The following is a 19808-nucleotide window of genomic DNA, read 5'->3' on the forward strand; positions in this document are numbered from 1 at the left end:
GCGGAGCAGCGGCACCTCCCATTGAAGTCAACAGGATGTGCAAATAAACAGCAAGTGCTCAGGGTTTAGCCCTCTCCCAGTTAAGGCTGATTAAGACAACAAAATTAGCGTACACAGAAATAGTCTGATTTGTTCAGAGCTATCAGAAGGAAGCAGACACAACAGGGCAGAGTTAAGGTGATGCAAGCAACTCTCAGTTCAGTATTTCCTGACTTCCGAGTGCTTAAATCTCTAACTTTAATGGTCTCAAATTTACTAAGGAAGATTTTACAATACATTCATTTGCGACACTGGAAACAGATGAACAATAATCAAGTATCAGAGGAGTAGCCGTGTTAATCTGTATTCACAAAAACAACAAGGAGTCCAGTGGCACCTTAAAGACTAACAGATTTATTTGGGCATAAGTGGGGGTTTTTTATCCACAAAGCTTGGAGCTGAACGTAACACAATCATAACAGCCCCTGTTTAAGTCAAATATTGGAGTTGTTTCATTTGGCAGGCACAAAATAAGCCAACCTTGTGGCAGAACCATGCTGCATGTCTGTATAAGGTAGATATGTTCATGTGACATCTCTTCAGGATTATCTCAGCACCTGAGGTCATCAAAACACCATATCCTACTCCTTTGAGGACCTGCATAGGATTGAAGTATTTATTGAGGAGCTGCAAATGTGGAGTGATGACTGCACAATCTCTCATAGTGTTTTCTGAAGTGTGCCAAAAGAGTCAGAACAAATGCGAGATCAGGCTTACTGAGATTAGTTATGTATCTGTGCCCAGTGACAAAGGAATTAAAACAGCTCCAAGATAGGTGACGGCAAATAGAAATGTCATAAAACAAGGTGGCCTTGGAGAAAGCTACTTGTCTTCACCTTCAAGACCATTAACATCTTATCTCCCCTTCCTATCATCTCTCATGCACTATTGAAAGGTCGATTCCAACGTCCATTGCCCTCTTGTTACGTTTTCAAACAAGCACCTTTGTGCTTTCTCCCATGCTGACACTCACACTTGGAAGAAGGTTTCAGAGTAGCAGCCGTGTTAGTCTGTATTCGCAAAAAGAAAAGGAGTACTTGTGGCACCTTAGAGACTAACAAATGTATTAGAGCATAAGCTTTCGTGAGCTACAGCTCACTTCAATGCATCCAATGAGGTAAGCTGTAGCTCACGAAAGCTTATGCTCTAATAAATTTGTTAGTCTCTAAGGTGCCACTTGGAAGAAGTTCCCTCTAAACATCCACAAAACTAAGTTATCCTCCTTCAAAAAAGTAGTAGATAAATTCATGGCAGATAGGTCCATCAGTGGCTATTAGCCAGGATGTGCAGGGATGGTGTCCCTAGCCTCTGTTTGCCAGAAGCTGGAAATGGGCGACAAGAGATGGATCACTTGATGATTACCCATCCTGTTCATTCCCTCTGAAGCACCTGGCATTGGCCACTGTCAAGAGACAGGATACTGGGCTTGATGGACTTTTGGTCTGACCCAGTATGGCCGTTCTTATGTTCTCCTTCAAAACCCTCCTTGAAACTGTCCTTTGCTGTGAGGCCTATATAATACAGCCCCAAGACCACAGCCTGTTAGGCTGACTGATACTGACTCACTGTTTCCTTGTACTCCCCTGGCCATTGTCTCTTGTCTTACATAGTCTGTAAGCTTTTTGGGTCAGGGACTGTGTTTTCCTTTGTTTGTACAGCACCTAACTCAACGGCGTTCTGGTCCATGACTGGGGCTCCTAGGTACTACAGTAATAACGTCACATGCTAAACCCAATTCACCATGGCCATCTGAGTACCGAGAAGGGAAACAGAGCATGAGATGCCTTATTCTAACTAGATACGAATGCTGAGATCAAAGTTTGTGTGTGTGCGTGCATGCAATCAAACACAGGAAACAATACAAAAGAGCCACTGAATCTATATGAGAGATTTCTGACTGTCACCGGTCCAAGGTTAGTGCAGATCTTTTAGATTTAAGTCATTTAAGCTGTTTTGAAATTGAGCAAATTGCAAATCACACTGCTCCTCACCACACACTATAAACCACAGTTTGGTCATGAGCGTCAAGGGAGCAATCTTTAGTATTGTTTGAGTATCACAATACACCTCACTGTCAAAAGAACAAAAATCTTGGTGCCTACATCTAACAAGCTTCCAGAGCCAGAGACAATTGACACTAACAACATTAAAAAAAAACTAAACATGAGGAAACTAGAACAGAAGAAATGCCAGGACAAAAATGCCAAGCAATTACCCTCCACCCCATTGCAAGTAGGAAGAACATTAGCTTCAAACTAGAATGCAGCAGACCACCTACCAAGGAAACAGCTGTATCAGCAGCACCAGTGTCACACCTCCTGACATCTGAGGGTCAGTACAATGAGAGGAACAGAAGACATAGAATATCAGGGTTGGAAGGGACCTCAGGAGGTCATCTAGTCCAACCCCCTGCTCAAAGCAGGACCAAGCCCCAACTAAATCATCCCAGCCAGGGCTTTGTCAAGCCTGACCTTAAAAACTTCAAAGGAAGGAGATTCCACCACCACGAAAGCTTATGCTCAAATAAATTTGTTAGTCTCTAAGGTGCCACAAGTACTCCTTTTCTAATTACTGACAGATATCCCGTACCCTGACCTCCATCCTACCCCTACTATTTAGTGCAATAGCACATAGGGGGCCCAGTTATGGATCAGAGCCCAGTAGTGCTAAGTACTGCACAAACCAAAAGACAGTTTGTGCCCCACAGAGCTCACAATCTAAGGCAGGGGTGGGCAAACTTTTTGGCCCAAGGGCCACATCTGGGTGGGGAAATTGCATATAGGCCACGAATGTAGGACTGGGGCAGGGGTGCAGAAGGAAGTGCGGGGTGTGGGAGGGGATGTGGTGTGCAGAAAGGGGTTCATGGCAAGGGGTTGGGGCGCAGAGGGGTCCAATGTGTACGAGGGGGCTCAGGACAGGGGGTTGGGGTGTGAAAGGGTGCGGAGTGCAGCAGGGGACTCGGGGCAGGGGATTGAGGTGCAGGAGGGGTGCGGAAGGGCACTCAGGGCAGGGGGTTGAGGGCTCAGGAGGAGTGGGGCAGGGGATTGCAGTTCGGACTCCGGCCCAGCGCCACTTACCTGGAGCAGCTCCGGGGTGGCAGCAGTGCGGCTAAGAAAGGCTCCCTGCCTGCGCTGGCCCCATGCCGCTCCCGGAAGCAGCCAGCACCACGTCCCTGCAGCCCCTGGGGGAGGCGGGGACAGAGAGCTCCGCGCACTGCCCTCGCCTGTGAGTACCTCCCACAAAGCTCCCATTGGGGGAGGGGGCAGGGGAACCGTGGCCAAGCACTGCAGGGACGTGGTGCCGGCCGCTTCCAGGAGCGGCGTGCGGCACCACGGGGATGGCAATCCCGTGGGCCGGATCCAAAGCCCTGATGGGCCAGATCCAGCCAGCAGGCTATAGTTTTCCCATCCCTGGTCTAAGGCTATGTCTACACTACACAACCTATGGCAGCGTAGCCCCAAGCACAGATGCAGCAAATGCTAACAAAAAGACTACTGCCAGTACAGGAACACCATCTCCCTGAATGAGATTAGCTATGCCCACAGAAGCTCTTGTCCCTTGGCATTGTGGCATGTACACCAGGGATTTGGTCAGCATAGCTCCGTGGCTAGGGGTTGTGGGTTTTTCACACCTCTAATTGACATAGCTATGCCAGCATATGCTTTAGGTGTATGGCAAAGCCTTGTTCCGTTTTCACTTTAATCATGGGTTGGGTGAGTCTCCAGCTCAAGCTTTGGCTAACAGTATTTGATTATTTGCATCAGGAAGCTGTAAAAGCAACCCCTGGAAGGAATGGATACTGACTCCTGCTATAGGACATTAGCCTTTGCTAACCCCAAGTCGTGTGTGGCCCCCAGCTCTCTCCTGTGTCAGACCTTTATCACAGATGGTCTCACTGAAGGGCCTGCGGGGAGCAAGAGAGATCCCCAGCTCCCTGTGGGTTGGAGCCATGACCAGCCCCTTGAATGCCTTCTTTTGTCACATACCACGTTAGAGTAACTGACACCCCATTCCCAATAGAGGGGGGAAGGGAGGGAGGGACGGCTCTAGGCATGTAACAGCCTATTAGGGAGGGACAGGGAGCCAGCTGTCCTCCTGGTATCACACACACACACACACACACACACTTTCAGCCAACCTCGGACTCAGGCAGCAGCTTCCAGCCACACATAAGGGGCTTGATGAGTTTGTAAATATCCTCCTCAGGGAGTAAGGCTATCATAGGTGCCCAGTGAGCCAAAAACAAGCTGCAAAGGAGCCTAGGAGCCCCTAGCAGTGTCACCAAAGCTAGATGCTCAGGCACCTCCAGGGCTGACAAAGGCCAAGGCCAACCTGCATCAGAGGAACAACAGAGTCACAAAAACCACCAGGGCCATCTCAACTTCTACCCACAGGCACCCTTTCATCCACAGAGCTACTTCAGAGCTCCCCTGTCACACTCAGTCTGTGGGGAGGGTGCCCACATCAGCCCTTTGTTACTCGGACTTCCTGACTTATTTGCTTTCTATAATTCCCCAACCCTGCCCCTCTGGCTACCTGCATTAATGTCAGTAAATGCCCTTAGGATTACAAGCAACTGGGCTCTAGGGTTTGGGACAATGCCCTCAGGATCTGATGGAGGCCAGACTTGGAAGCCACAGACTCGAAAGGGGATGCTTGGAATTTTGAAAGTGTTCCCCAGTACCCTCCATTTCCCACAGAGAGCCCCCAACCCAGCTCAGCCCCCTCCACTGGTCACTCATTCAACCAGATCCGGTGGAAAATGAACAAGGAGAAAGGGACAGTGGATAAAAGGACGAGACTAGCTCTTTGAACTGACAATGAATGAAGCAGCTTCCCAGCAACAACAAAATCCCCAGGGCAGGCCCTGAAAAGCCGGGCCACTCTCCAGATAGGATTAAGCACTGGAGCAGTCAGCCAGCACAGGGGGCAGCCCCTTCCCCACAAAGGGACAGTCCCTAAATGAGTCCACCAGCTTGTGACTGTGCCAGCACTTGTTGGTTCCCAGCAAGAGGCACAGTAGAAGTAGGTCCATTGGTCTGACGTGGGACAGCAGGAGGAGGGGGAAGGATACAGTGCTAGCTGGACTCATTGGTGTGATGCAGTATGGCAAGGGTTGGGGGGAAGCGAGGGTACAGAGCTAAATGGTTACAAACTGCTTGGGGTCAGTATGACAGTCAATGGGGAAACAGGAAACTGGAGCCACAGCGCCATGATGGCATGGCCAAAGCTGAGTGCCCTTCCTCAAATCACATAGTAACAGGACTCTAAGCCAGCCCTTGCTGTGCCCTCCCCCATCCCTTGGATCGGAATGTAATTTATTCACATATAGCCAAGGAGAGGGAGGATGGGGAGGACTTTGACCACTGGGTTACAGGTCCCTAGAAGGTTTCAGAAAAAGAAAAGGAGTACTTGTGGCACCTTAGAGACTAACAAATTTATTTGAGCATAAGCTTTCGTGAGCTACAGCTCACTTCATCGGATGCATTCCCTAGAACTCTCTCTCTCTCTGGAAGGGAGTGGGGAGAATAAGAGTGTCTTCCCAGATCAGCTTCATGATTCTTCCTTTTCTGAATCAGTTCTCAAAAATACTGCAGATGGGGCTGAAGGAGGCCTGTTCTGTCTGAGGCTATAGCACTAGCTGCCCTTCAGCCTCCCCTGTCTGACCGCTTCCGGAACCACGGGAACAGAATGGGTCCCTATCCCAGGTTACCGATTTGTGATTTGGGAGGTTATCATATGGTGTCTGACCCTCATATGCGCTACTGAATTTGCCCATTTCACACTTCAGTAACCAGTTCAGCCCCCTCATCCAGGGAGAGAGCCCCCCCAGCACAGAGGGACCTTTGTTCCCTAACACTCAAGGGTTCAGCAGCCCACTGCTTTTATCCCTCCCTTTTCATCTAATTGACAGTCCCCACCCTCTCCTGCCTGCACACAGTGAGGAGAGGTTTCCGAGTAGCAACCATGTTAGTCTGTATCTGCAAAAAGAAAAGGAGTACTTGTGGCACCTTAGAGACTAACAAATTTATTTGAGCATAAGCTTTTGTGAGCTACAGCTCACTTCATCGGATGCATCTTCATCGGAGAGCCATCCCTAGGCCGGGAGGGGGAAGGGCACGAGGAATCCCCAGTCCCCTTTCCAGTTCTGCATGGGAGAATGAGACGCATTGTTCTGCAACACAGACAGCTCCAGAGAAACAGGTTTCACAGCCCGGACCCCTCCTAGCAGACAGCGGGGACCATGGGGGGAGGCATGTCAAGTGCCATCAGCTTGGGGTGACATTTGCCTCCTGAGTTAAGTGGGTTTGGAGTCAAACCCATGGCATGCTTCGTCCTTGAGTCCCCATGAGAGGGGACTCCCAACTGGAGCAGAGCAGCAAAGGAGACATTCCGCTGCCTCACAGCATTTCAAAGACTCCCTGAGCCAGAGCAGCTGCAAAAGCCATGGTTAATATAGAGCTCTCTGTATGGGGCAACCTCTGAGCTATGGAGGTGGAATGTGTAGGAGATAACCAGTATGACCACTAGAGACCTGTGTATGATCTGCATTGTAAATAAATTCTTTACAACTTACAGGAGAGTAGTGCCAGGCCCAAGGGGTTCAAAGAACTACTGTCAAAGTCGACTGAGCTCTGCCCTTCAGAGTGAGGAGACTCCCAGGCTCCACCAGCCTCAAAGAAGCTCTTGGTTCTCTCCCCCATTTCGTATTAAATAATACTTCATCACCTCAATGTGACCCAAAGGCTGCACTGTGAACGAGGCCCAGAGTGAGGGCTGCACAGGTATATCGGGCTCTGCTCGGCAGAAAACAACATCTGGGCTTTCTCAGAAACCAAAATCAACAGGCACTGTTTTTCCAGATCCCAGTTCTGCAAACCTGTCCCCTGCCTGGGATCAGAACAACAAGGCAGACTCTGTCCTGTTTACAGCTCATCAGCCTTAGAAGAATCTTCAGGCCAAGTTCTGCTGATGAAGCTCCATTGACTTCAGCATGACAACACACACATAACTAAGGGCAGGATTAGATCCTGTAGCTAGAACATAACTAACAGTTCTGCTGCACTGCTATTCATGAGCCAGAACAGAGCTCAGCTTCCCCAACCAATTACTGGGCTGGACTGGCTACGCAGTGCTCAGAGAGAGAGAGCACCCAGCACCCCACCCCATCACTGGGCCAGACCAGGCTGGCTGCACAGAGCTCATAGGAGTAACATAGCAGAACTGTATATTTGGCACTGAACTGAAAGGGGGAGGCTCAGACAACAGCCAGGTGCTTGGCAGTAAGATGTCACACAAGTGGCTCCTCCTCAAGGCGCTCACAGAGATTATTTTCCACTCCTCTATTCTTGTGTAAACGTGGACCTTTGTATGTTGCAAATTTGCCTCAAACACACGGCATACAATCTGCTGGGTGTGCCCTGTGGCCAAGTCAACAGTACTGCAAAACCTGCACTTCTGCCTTCCCAGCCTGTGGGACTATGGGGCCAAGCATGATGCCAGATCGACAGAGGAAGCAGACAGTAGGAACTGTCTCTTTCTGGACTGCGTAGGTGGAATCCTCTTGCTTGGGGAAGGCAGGCTGCATTGGTGACACCCAGCGGGGCTGGGAGCAGAGACTGTAGAGCACAGACAAGATCAGATCATCCCTAAAAGATTCTCTCCATCTTGCCCATTTCTCCCCTCCAAGCAACCGTGCTCAGAGCCAGCTCCTTACACACCCGGACCATGGAGTCAAGGAGGACCCTAGCACGTTTGGGACTCAGTCAGCCAGCCAGTCCCTGCAGGCTACATAATCTGCCTCAACAAATTTCAGAGTGATAGCCATGTTAGTCTCTATCAGCAAAAACAACAAGGAGTCTTTGTGGCACCTTAGAGACTAACAAATTAATTTGGTCACAAGCTTTTGTGGGCTAAAACCCACTTCATCAGATGCAAAGTAACTGTCCAGCTTCTAGCAGTGACCCATCCTTTTGCCGACACATACTAATGATCAGGGAGAGTCGAGCCTAAGCACCACACTACTTCAAACGCCAACACACATACACACACACCGGAATTGAGAGAGGAATCCCAAACAAAGTGCACTCCCAAGCCAGTCCCCCTTCGCTTTCACCCACGGCTGTGGTTTGTCTTAGCCCAGCTCCTCCTGCTACAGTGGGAGAGGTGGGGATGCTTTGCCCTGCTCTAGGGCTGCCTGTCAGAGACCTGCACAGGTTTTCCAGCCATTAAATTCAACTCCCGAGAAGGCAGGGGTGACGCATAGGATCCCTGGCACCGAAAATGCTAATGCAATTCTAGGACGCATAACGCAGGGATCTCAAGTAGGAGTAGAGAGGTTGTATTACCTCTGTATTTGGCACCGGTGAGACCGCTGCTGGAATACTGCATCCAGCTCTAGTGTCCACTTTTCAAGAAGGATGTTCTTGAGTAAGTAAAGAGGGGTCAGAGAAGAGCCACAAGAATGATTAAAGGATTAGAAAACAGGCTTTTTAGAGTGAGAGACTCACAGAATTCAATCTATTTAGCATAACAAAGAGAAGGAGCACCTTGATCACAGTCTATAAGTACCTACATGGAGAACAAATATTTGATATTGGACCCTTCAGTCCGGCAATGGCTAGAAGTGGAACTTAGACAAAGTCAGAGTGGAAATAAGGCGCAAGTTTCTAATAGTGAGGGTAATTAACCATTGGGGCAACTTACCAAGGGTTGTGATGGATTCTCCATCATCAGCATTTTTAAATCGAGATTGATTGAATGCTTTCCTACAAAATATGCTCTAGTTCAACCAAGAACGATTTTGGTGAAGTTCTGTGGTCTGTGTTATGCAAGAGGTCAGATTAGAATATCACAGTGGTCCATCCTGGCTTTATAAGCTACGAAATGCAACTCCCTCTGAACAGCCAGCTGTTCATACAGGGATCTCTCATCTGGTGCCAAACACCGCCACGTCTGTTGTTGGGATACAGCAGCTGCTTAAGAGCTACATAGTAACCCTACAAAACAGTTTAGAAGAGTGAAAGGGCAGAGGGAATATCTAATTGTAAGGGCAGAAGGAATTCAGAAGCAGGATGGAATTACCCAAACTGAGATTTTGTTAAGACAATGGGGTTAGTTAGCACACCTACTCCTGTGAGAAAGCCCAAAGGACCACGAATAACTATGAGAGATCACAATGTCAGTTTTAAGTCCGATTTGAAAGACATCTCCAGCATCACAGCTCCCCTAGCACAGGACTGGCGCATAGGGTCAGCTCTGAGTTCATTTCCTCTGGGGCACCTTGCATTGGCCACTGTCAGAAAACAGAATGCTGGGCTAGATGGACCTTTGGTCTGACCCAGTATGGCCGTTCTTATGAATCAGATGGCAGAGCATCCCCTAGTCAGTTCCCCACCCCAATCCCTGTAGTACCTGCTGTCCCTTGGAGGTCCCCCCCATCATAATACTAATCAGACCCAGGCAGTCTTGCTTAGATAAGATCCCCACACAAGGGGTTGCAGATCCAGGGAGGGGGAGATGCTAGGCCAGCGAGAAGACAACTAAACCAGTAACAAAGGCAGTAGCTCAGTGACAAGAGCCCTGAGCAGAAATGGCTGATTCTCTGCAGCAACAAAACCACATTCACAGCAGCGCTCACCAGAACCTCAGGCTGCAGTAAGGAGAGCAAAGGTAGGACACACTCACCAGTGCTGCAGCACACGGAACAAGACAAAAGCAGACTAGGCTCCAGGCACACACACACCAGAGTACAAAACCCCAAAACCAATGGGAGGGGTATGTGCACATGGTCTGAGAGCAGAGGAGTACCCATACACCTGTGGTCTGACTGCTTCTTGGCAGCAGCGACACAGCCCCCTGTAATGCAGATCAGCCGGATTTCCTGCTATTTAACCCTACATATCAGGCTCTAAGGAATGTGTTTCAAATACATGAAAATACTTAAATGCCAGGAAAACATTCCAGCTAAGACACGAAGCAAGGAGTCTCAGAGCCCACGGCTCTCCAGCTGATTCTTCACAGGCACCTCAGCTGGAAACTGGGAACGTAGCCCCCTCTGGGGTGGAATGCAGCAGCTGTTTCACAGCTAACTGCAACATTACACAAGAGTTTAGAGCAGAAGAAAAGTGGATTTCCAGGTCCAGATTAAACTTCAAGGGAATTTAGGTTGTGAGAAGAAAAGCCCCGAGCTAGAATTTGGCCAGGACACCAGGGCTAACACTTCACTCCTGCAAAGGGCTCTGGGATTTTTACTGACCACAACTGCTCAGGGCCTCAATTTAAATCTCATGTGAGACAGTAGCATCAGCAGCACAGTACCCCCTAGTGCCAGGCTGGGGCATTACGGTCAGCACTGACTGAGTCAAGACAGCCCCTACTGCCACTCCACGGAGCACAGCACCCCTCGAGCACCACACTGGGGCATGGGTCTGTCACTGACTCAGAGGGAGCTGCCCCAACTGAGGCACCACCATTTCTTGCTGCTGCTGCATCCTGCAGGGTGGATAAAAATCAATGATTTAAAAAAAAAACAAACCAAAAAAAACCCTGATTTTTTAATTTAAATTGGATTTTTGCGGAGAAACCTATCTAAAGTTAGTTTTAATCACAATATCTTTGAGCTATAATGTATCTCTTCATGGAATAGGGATTATAAATTCTAATTCTATAGTATGAAACAATATATTCATGTAATGTTTAAGAAAAATGTTGTAAATGCGTTCCAATAGTTCATTGATTAGGGACCCAATCTTATGGGGTTCCAGGGGCTTCTGTATAGATTATTTAGGTTAATCTTTCTATCTACCCAATGGGACTCAGTGTTCAGTCTAGAAGATACCATCAGAGATGCTTAGTTTTGCAGTTCTCAAACTGTGGATTTTTGTCTCCAGAGATAACATGCGTGTTAACAGCACAAATGTTTTTAAATAAATAAAGAGGTGAGAAATAACAGACCTCAACCCTATTGTCCCTCTGCAAATCTGTGTACACAGTCAATTCCTTACCTCTCTCTAAAAGTGCAAAGTTTCAAAAAGTTCAATGAATAGAAGATTGTTGGGAGAGGAATAGATCTGGTCAAGGAGAAGAAGTTTGGAGATAAATGTGAGAAGGGAGGGACAGACAGTAGAAACAAAAGTGAAACGGTTTGAGCAGCATATTCCAGAAGTCTTGAGGTCTTCCTGAGTGTAGACTTCATTGATTTGAGAGCTACCATACCATTTCCTAACCTAGAATGGCAGCAGGCCGTAAAAGAGACCCAGATTGGGTCTCATTTATCTCCGAGTTGTGAAGAGTATGTATCAAGGTTATAACAACCAACAAGAATGCACTTTTATGCATTCCATGATTAAATCGAGTCTTCCTGACTAGTGATTTAAATCAAATCCACCCTGGCACCCTGAACATTCACTGGAGATCTCCCATCCAAGTACTTTCCAGGCCTGAACCTGCTTAGCTTGAGAGATGAGTGTAGATCAGTGGTTCCTAAATTTGTTCTGCCGCTTGTGCAGGAAAAGCCCCTGGCGGTCCGGTTTGTTTACCTGCCGTGTCCGCAGGTTCGGCCGATCACATGCTGTTTCCAGAAGCTCCCATTGGGCTGAAGCAGCGAACTGCAGCCACTGGGAGCCGCGATCAGCCGAACCTGCGGACGCGGCAGGTAAACAAACTGGCCCGGCCCACCAGGGGCTTTTCCTGCACAAGCGGCGGAACAAGTTTGGGAACCACTGGTCTAGATCATAGCAGAGGATGGACCACAGCTGACAAAGCAAAAATTTACAAAAAAGTCCAAGAAATATCCAGATCTCCACTCCTTGTTGCTTATCTGCTCTCACAGAGAGATAGCTATAGCTCACAAAAGCTTATGCTCAAATAAATTTGTTAGTGTCTAAGGTGCCACAGGCACTCTTTTTCTTTTTGCGGATACAAACTAACACGGTTGCTACTCTGAAACCTGTTCTATCATGATGTCTCTTCCTCTCTATGATGCCAGCCATGAAGGTCCATAAAAAGAAAAGGACTACTTGTGGCACCTTAGAGACTAACAAATTTATTTGAGCATAAGCTTTCGTGAGCTACAGCTCACTTCATCAGATGCATTCTCTGATGAAGTGAGCTGTAGCTCACGAAAGCTTATGCTCAAATAAATGTGTTAGTCTCTAAGGTGCCACAAGTACTCCTTTTCTTTTTGCAAACACAGACTAACACCACTGCTACTCTGAAATCTGTCATGAAGGTCCATGTGTCAACTGCTCTCACAAATATCCTCATGCTTTCTTCCATGCCATCCTTATGTAGGGAAGGCCCTTCCTGCACTGATCCATCAGGCTACTACTCTCTCTTTCCAAATCCTCTCCAGATCTACTTCTGCCAGGACTCCTACAAGGAATCAGCCATTAACAACAGGCCAGCTGAGCAGTCATGAATATGCAATTATTTGCTTGAATTATACCAAAACAACTGTCAGTGACTGAGAACCCTCAAATTATGCAATAGCTACTCACACACACACACTTGGTGCATCTTGTTTCCAACTGGATTACAACTTCTTCAGGGCAGAGGTTACGTCATCCTATGTGTTTGTGGAGCACCCAGCACCACGAGGTGCCATTCCTCATGGGGAGGCACCACAATACAAATACCAAATAAGATCTACCTCTGAAAAGAAGAAATGGGCTGAGAATGTGAGAATGACAGGATAGTTGAGTCAATGACCCCACGCAGCCTGAACTTAGCACAACAAGGAGTGCGGCATTCAGAGAGTGCAGTAACACAAGGCTTTAGAATGCAGCGAAGCAAATTTGGGGGAATGAAGAAATCTTATGGGGGCCCTGGGAAGAAGAGTTAAAATCCCCCTGAGTGGAAGGAAGCAGTGGGGGATCCTCAGACACCATTAGGCACAAACTATTCCTCTGAAAATGAAGAACGCAGAGAATAGGAAGGTGGACTGTAAGGGACTAGCTCAGAGACATGGCTAAAATGACCTGAAGCCAAATGGAAGATGGAGAGGTAACAAAGCGTCACAGGATTTACAGATGGACAAGGCCCATAGATCACCTAGTTCATCTTCCTCCCCGCATAGGATGGTCCAGCTATCATTACCTCTCACTACACTGCTCCCTATATTTATCAATGTCATGGTTCAAGGAGACACAGCCAGATACATCTGCAAAAGGCAGCATGAATTACTGCACTCAAGTGGAGTAAGGAGGGATTATATAAACAAAGCACAGAGAAGTAGGTCCAGCAATCAGAGGGGAAGGGACCCAACCATTTCTAGAGCCCCTGAGATACTGAGTAAGTCACAGGCTGGCTAGCAGGTAAAGGAGGGAGATTCTTTGAGAATAACTATCACTAAGGAACTGACAAGGGGGTCCTCAAATATATAAAGATGTAGCAGGCAGCTGGCCCAGGGTTGCCTGTATCTCAGCGGGTGCAGGAAGTTAGCTAGTGAAATCACTGAGAGGAAAGATTCAGCAGGTGCAATGAAAGCCCCAACTGGTCCCTGAAAAAGGACTGAACAGAACCTAACTAGTCTTTCCCATCTCTCTGCCTCACCTTTCCTTGCTTTGTACAGGGCCCATATAACGGGCAAGCATAGTATGAAGGCCACCCTGGGCAGAAAGATTTCTGCCATTCAGTCCAATGTAACTGAGTACACAGCAGCCTGCATAACTTTGTGGTCCTGCTGCTCCCAGCCCGCCTCTGTTACACTAATTTGTGCTTTGACTCTGGCCTCAGAACCCCCACAGATGGGGGTATCAATCCACATTTCATATATTCATTTTCATATATTTTAGGGCTAAAAAGGATCAGTATAATAATCTAGTCTTGATATGAAGACATCAAGAGATGGAGAATTCACTACTTTCATAATTCTGAGGCCAGAAGGTACCATTGCGATCATCTACTCTGATCTCTCTCTAACACACAGGCTGTAGAACTTCCCCTAAATAATTCCCAGAGCATGCCTTTTAGAAAAAAACATCCAATCCTGATTTAAAAATTGTCAGTAATGGAAAATACACCATGATCTTTGGTAAATTGTTCCATTGGTTAGTTACCTTCACTGATACAAATTTACACCTTATTTCCAGTCTGAATTTGTCTATCTTCAACTTCCAGCCATTGGATCATGTTAGACCTTTCTCTGCTAGATTGAAGGGGCTATTAAATATTGGTTTTCCATGTAGGCAGACTGTAATCAAGTCACCCCTTAACCTGCTCTTTGTTAGTTTGAATAGGTTGAGCTTCCCTTGGTAGTTTGTTCCAATGGTTAATTAACCGCACTGTTAGGCACAGACTTTACATTTGAATTTTCTTGCTTTAAGTTGCAGTCATTGGTTCTTGTTATGTCTCTCTCCACTGAATAGAAAAGCACCTGACATTTTCCTCCTCTCAAGGTTCTTATACACTATAATCAAGCCATACAATTTTTTTTTGATAAACTGTAATAGATTGAGCTCTTTCAATCTCTCACTGTAAGGTATTTTCGTCAGCCCTCAACTCATTTGTTTGTCTTTTCTCCAATTTTTCAACTTCCTTTTTTAAAATGTGGACACCAGAACTAGACAGTATTCTAATATTGGTCTCAATAATACTGTATAGAGATTTAAAATCACCACCCCACTCCTACTCCCCTGTTTATATATCCAAGGATCATATTGGCTTTTTCAACCACAGGATCGCAGGGGGAGCTCAGTGGAGTTACTTGTCCACTGTTATCCTGAAATCTTTGTCAGAGTCACTACTGTCCAGGATTTGACAAAAGGGAAAGCTGTGGCAGAGGGGAAGGGATGAGAGCCCAGTGAGGAAACCAGCTGCTCAGCCTCAGACAGGACTACTACAGCAGCAGCTGCCCCAGCTACACCTAACTTAGAGAAACACCGGCTATGTTGAAACACAAAGGTTGTGCCAATTTAACTAAACTGATTCCTAACACATTCAAGCACCAATCAAACAAAAGCAGTTTCTAAGCTGAATTTGTTATATTACTGCCACTTGTGTGTTTAGACAAAACCTGAGATGCAGAGAATTCCACACAAAGACCAAGGGGACCTGCACATTGCCAACCCTCCTTTCCAAAGGGCAGCAGAGTGCAACACAGCAATACAAGAGGCTGGAGGGGAAGAGCTGAAGCCATTGATGAATCTTTGCTGGCTGTCTCCCTCCATACCAGGGAGGGGCTGAGTTACTGTTGAGAGATTAGAAGAAGAAGCTTTACTCCTCCACGGAAGTAAATAAAAACCCAGAAGCCTCCACCCAGGTCCCAGTTGCCAGCAAAATAAAAGCTGATCTTAATTAGCCCAGCGGAGGCCCCATCTGGCCTTGGGTTTCAAACAGCTGGGCTCAGAGCTGCAGGAGCCCAGCCCGTGGACAAAGGAGGTACCTCCTGCCCCAGGCCAACTGCAGTGAAGCAGGAGGGAACTCTACAGTCGACAACTCCCACCTACCAGGAAAGAAAGGGCCCTGCTACTGATGCAAACAGCAGGGAGCCAGAGCAGGAAGAAATCTATGCAAAGCAGACAGAGCTTGCCAGCGCACCCACAAGCATCATCCTAACTTCCCTCCTCCCCGCTAGGAGCCAGCAATGAGAGCTCTTTGGACCAGCTGCAATCTGGAACCCCACAAGGGAGGCACCTTCTGTCCTGGGTCCAGGAGTTTGGGCAGGAAGGAAGTGCTCAAAGGATCTGGACCCCACACAGTGGGAGAGTCCCCACGGCTACATTCCTTTGTCTCCTGCAATCTTCAGCATGGAATATGAGCAACTTTAGCCTTCGCTTCTCCAGCCACACTTTCCATGGTGAGACCTCAGCTGCCATGTTTAATTTGGATGATTTCCCAAGTCAGACACTACCCATGTCAGCCCTATGTCTCCCACTGCCAGCACTCCTCCTCCTCAGTCACTCAGCACAGCAGTCACCTCACACGTCTGGTGTCAGCTTGATTCCTTGTCCCAGCTCCTTCCTTCTCTCCATATAACTAGCCTGCCTGCCCAGGTTTCCATCATCTCCCACCTGCTAGTGCAGCCTCCCAACCTCACATCTCCCATCACTGCCCCTCCAAGATGCAGCTGCCCAGTAACTTCTCTATTACTTTCAATCCTGCCCAATTCCACCCTCCTACACAGTCCCGCTCTCTCTGCTCCACCCAAGCTTCTTCTGATCTCTCCCCATCAACTCCTTCACCCACCCACTCTAGACTCAATGCCTTCTTTTATGACTCTCCCTCCGCATGGAAGAGCCTCTGAATCTCTGTTGGCCAAGCTCCCTCCCTGTCCTGTAACAAAACTTTCTTGCTAGACTATGCTCATGCCATTCAGTATTGCATTCACCTGCCATGACCTGGTCACAGAGACTGGATTAAATGATCTAAGAGCCCCTCACAACTCTAATGCAAGAATCTGACCTGCTGTGCTTGCAAACTAAGCCCTTAAGTACAGGGACCTGCTATCTGTCCCCCTGCTGTATGCTGCTGTGTATACTGACAGTCCTGCATAAGTCATCCTACAAATGCTAAAAAGTTCAGGTGTCTGTGGGAAACCAAGTGCTTCCTTTCCTGGAACTCAGGCACTATGGTGATGGGCACAGGGCAATTATAAAACCCTAAAAAGATTCAGGGGACTAAAGCTATCAGGCCACACAGAACTTAACATTTCAAACTAAGGCTTGATCTTATGTCAGTATAACTACGTCGCTCAGCGGTAGAAAATCCACCCCCCTGAGCAATGTAGTTATACAGACCTAACCCCTGTGTAAACAGCGCTCTGTCAATGGAAGGGCTTCTCACGGCAACATAGCTACCACCTCTCACGGAGGTGGATTAACTATGCAAACGAGAGAAGCTCTCTGGTCAGCCTAGGTAGCATCTTCACTAAGCACTACAGCAGCACCAGAACAAATGCAGCTATGCCACTAGTTGGGGTAAGTGTAGACAAGCAGAAGAGCCATCAGAGAGAGCTCTGGTAGCGAGTCCCCAGGATGGGACAGCACCACCAGGAGAGACAAATGCTCCCAACACACAAATCAAATCTATCCTTGCAAGCTGCTAGAGCCCAGTCCAGCCACCATAGAGGAAATCTGGATTTACACATGGCGGGATTCTCCAAGGGATAGGTAATAAGAGCAGATGAAATGGAAAAGGTGCTAGGAGGAAGTGAGGTACATTTACTCAGACTTTTACCAAGCGCCCTCCATCCTTGCACCAACCCGAAAGACGACGTTGAGGAAACCGAACGAGTGAGGGGGTCAAGCCTGTTCAAAGCAGTCTCAGCCCCAAGAGAAGGCAGAAGTTTGAACCAGACCAAGAGCCTTTCCCACTGACCCCAAAATTTGAATGGGTTGGGTTTTTTCAGGAAAATTTCTACATGGAAATAAAGATGGATTAACTACAACCCCTCCAGCTCCTTATTCCCTGCCCCCATACTCCAATTCCTTCTATTTAGATTATATCGGTGCCTTCCAGAGCCTCCTTGTTACCCGTACACAACCCCACTGCTACTACAATATCCCTTCCCCCCATTACCACTACCACCTTGCTATTCCTACTGCCTCACCCTATTACCTGCTCTGCTCACGAGCAAAGCCCTCTTCTTTCATCCAGTCCCACAAGTGCACACCTACTTCACGCTGGCCAGCGCTCCCCATCACCTGCGCCCCTCGCCCTAACCCAAGTGCTTCTGAGGCCAGACCCCACTCAAGTGCTCCTCGGTATCCCTCCCCCGACAGCATCCAGAGCACCCCATGCGCCTCTCCTCGGACGCCTGCCCGTATAATCTCCGCACGCCCCCATCCTTCCCACCCCCTTGCCTGGGTAACCACCCCACGCCTCCAGCTCGGCTGCCGGCACCTAGGACCACAGCCCAGAGACCCTCAGCTCTGTGCGGGGCCGGGGCCGGCCCGGGGCTCGGAGCTAGCCCGGCTGGGTCTCCCGCCCCGCTCACCCGGGGGCGCGGCAGCCTCCCCCAGCCCCAGCCCCAGCCCCAGCCCCTCGGCGCTGACCTTGGGCAGCTCCCGCAGCTGGTTGGCGTCCAGCAGCAGCTCCTCCAGGGAGCGGCTGTAGCGGTAGATCTCCTCGGGCACAGCCTGCAGCGAGCAGTGCCGCCGGTCCAGCGCCTCCACGTGCCGGTTACAGCGCCACAGCGGCGGCATGCAGCGCAGCATCCTCCCGGGGCGGGCCCCGCCGGCTCCGACCGACACAGGGGAGGGGAGCGGAGCGGGCCGGGCCGGGCCGGGCGGCTCGGGGGGGGGGGGCGGAGCCGCTGAGGGGCAGGTCGCGCGGGGTGGGGGGGCGGGAGGGGCCGGGGGCGCGGAGGGGCGGCTCCGGGAGGAGGAGGAGGAAGGGCCGGGCCGGGGAAGGCTCCCGACGCTCCGACTCCTCCTGGGCGGCCCCGGGTCTCACTGGCCGCGGAGACGCGAGCTCCGCATGGCCGCCACGTTGGGCCTGGCTCCCTCAGACTCAGGCCGCGGCGGTTCCGACTGCAGCGCTCGGGCCCCGCCGGCTCCTCAGGCCGCAGCCGCTCCGCCCCCCGTGATGGGTCCTGGGAATCCGAGTCCGGTCATCGGGAACTGCGGCTCCCAGCATGCCCCGCGGGCCTCCCGCCCCACCCGGAACTGCGGCTCCCAGCATGCCCCGCGGGCCTCCCGCCCCACCCGGAACTGCGGCTCCCAGCATGCCCCGCGGGCCTCCCGCCCCACCCGGAACTGCGGCTCCCAGCATGCCGCGCGGGCCTCCCGCCCCACCCGGAACTGCGGCTCCCAGCATGCCGCGCGGGCCTCCCGCCCCACCCGGAACTGCGGCTCCCAGCATGCCGCGCGGGCCTCCCGCCCCACCCGGAACTGCGGCTCCCAGCATGCCCCGCGGGCCTCCCGCCCCACCCGGAACTGCGGCTCCCAGCATGCCGCGCGGGCCTCCCGCCCCACCCGGAACTGCGGCTCCCAGCATGCCCCGCGGGCCTCCCGCCCCACCCGGAACTGCGGCTCCCAGCATGCCGCGCGGGCCTCCCGCCCCACCCGGAACTGCGGCTCCCAGCATGCCCCGCGGGCCTCCCGCCCCACCCGGAACTGCGGCTCCCAGCATGCCGCGCGGGCCTCCCGCCCCACCCGGAACTGCGGCTCCCAGCATGCCCCGCGGGCCTCCCGCCCCACCCGGAACTGCGGCTCCCAGCATGCCCCGCGGGCCTCCCGCCCCACCCGGAACTGCGGCTCCCAGCATGCCGCGCGGGCCTCCCGCCCCACCCGGAACTGCGGCTCCCAGCATGCCCCGCGGGCCTCCCGCCCCACCCGGAACTGCGGCTCCCAGCATGCCCCGCGGGCCTCCCGCCCCACCCGGAACTGCGGCTCCCAGCATGCCCCGCGGGCCTCCCGCCCCACCCGGAACTGCGGCTCCCAGCATGCCCCGCGGGCCTCCCGCCCCACCCGGAACTGCGGCTCCCAGCATGCCGCGCGGGCCTCCCGCCCCACCCGGAACTGCGGCTCCCAGCATGCCGCGCGGGCCTCCCGCCCCACCCGGAACTGCGGCTCCCAGCATGCCCCGCGGGCCTCCCGCCCCACCCGGAACTGCGGCTCCCAGCATGCCGCGCGGGCCTCCCGCCCCACCCGGAACTGCGGCTCCCAGCATGCCCCGCGGGCCTCCCGCCCCACCCGGAACTGCGGCTCCCAGCATGCCGCGCGGGCCTCCCGCCCCACCCGGAACTGCGGCTCCCAGCATGCCCCGCGGGCCTCCCGCCCCACCCGGAACTGCGGCTCCCAGCATGCCGCGCGGGCCTCCCGCCC

The 19808-nt window shown here is 51.0% G+C and overlaps 1 protein-coding gene across 32 annotated transcripts in view; it reads right to left on the bottom strand.

The window, feature by feature from the left end:
* The window catches only part of SCRIB (scribble planar cell polarity protein), a 247753-nt gene extending 229464 nt beyond the window's left edge, over positions 1 to 18289 (bottom strand). For 13 of the 32 annotated variants that reach the window (XM_043507172.1, XM_043507173.1, XM_038389662.2 and 10 more), the window contains exon 1: positions 18036 to 18287. In XM_043507172.1, the coding sequence (XP_043363107.1) occupies positions 18036 to 18197 (162 nt within the window). In that variant the 5' untranslated portion in view covers positions 18198 to 18287. Of the gene's footprint in view, positions 1 to 18035 lie in introns of all 32 variants that reach the window. The other 19 variants (XM_043507178.1, XM_043507182.1, XM_043507185.1 and 16 more) reach the window with 4 other exon arrangements.
* Positions 18290 to 19808: the final 1519 nt, after the last annotated feature.

The sequence above is a fragment of the Dermochelys coriacea genome, chromosome 2 (assembly GCF_009764565.3).
Source record: "Dermochelys coriacea isolate rDerCor1 chromosome 2, rDerCor1.pri.v4, whole genome shotgun sequence".
NCBI lineage: Eukaryota > Metazoa > Chordata > Testudines > Dermochelyidae > Dermochelys > Dermochelys coriacea.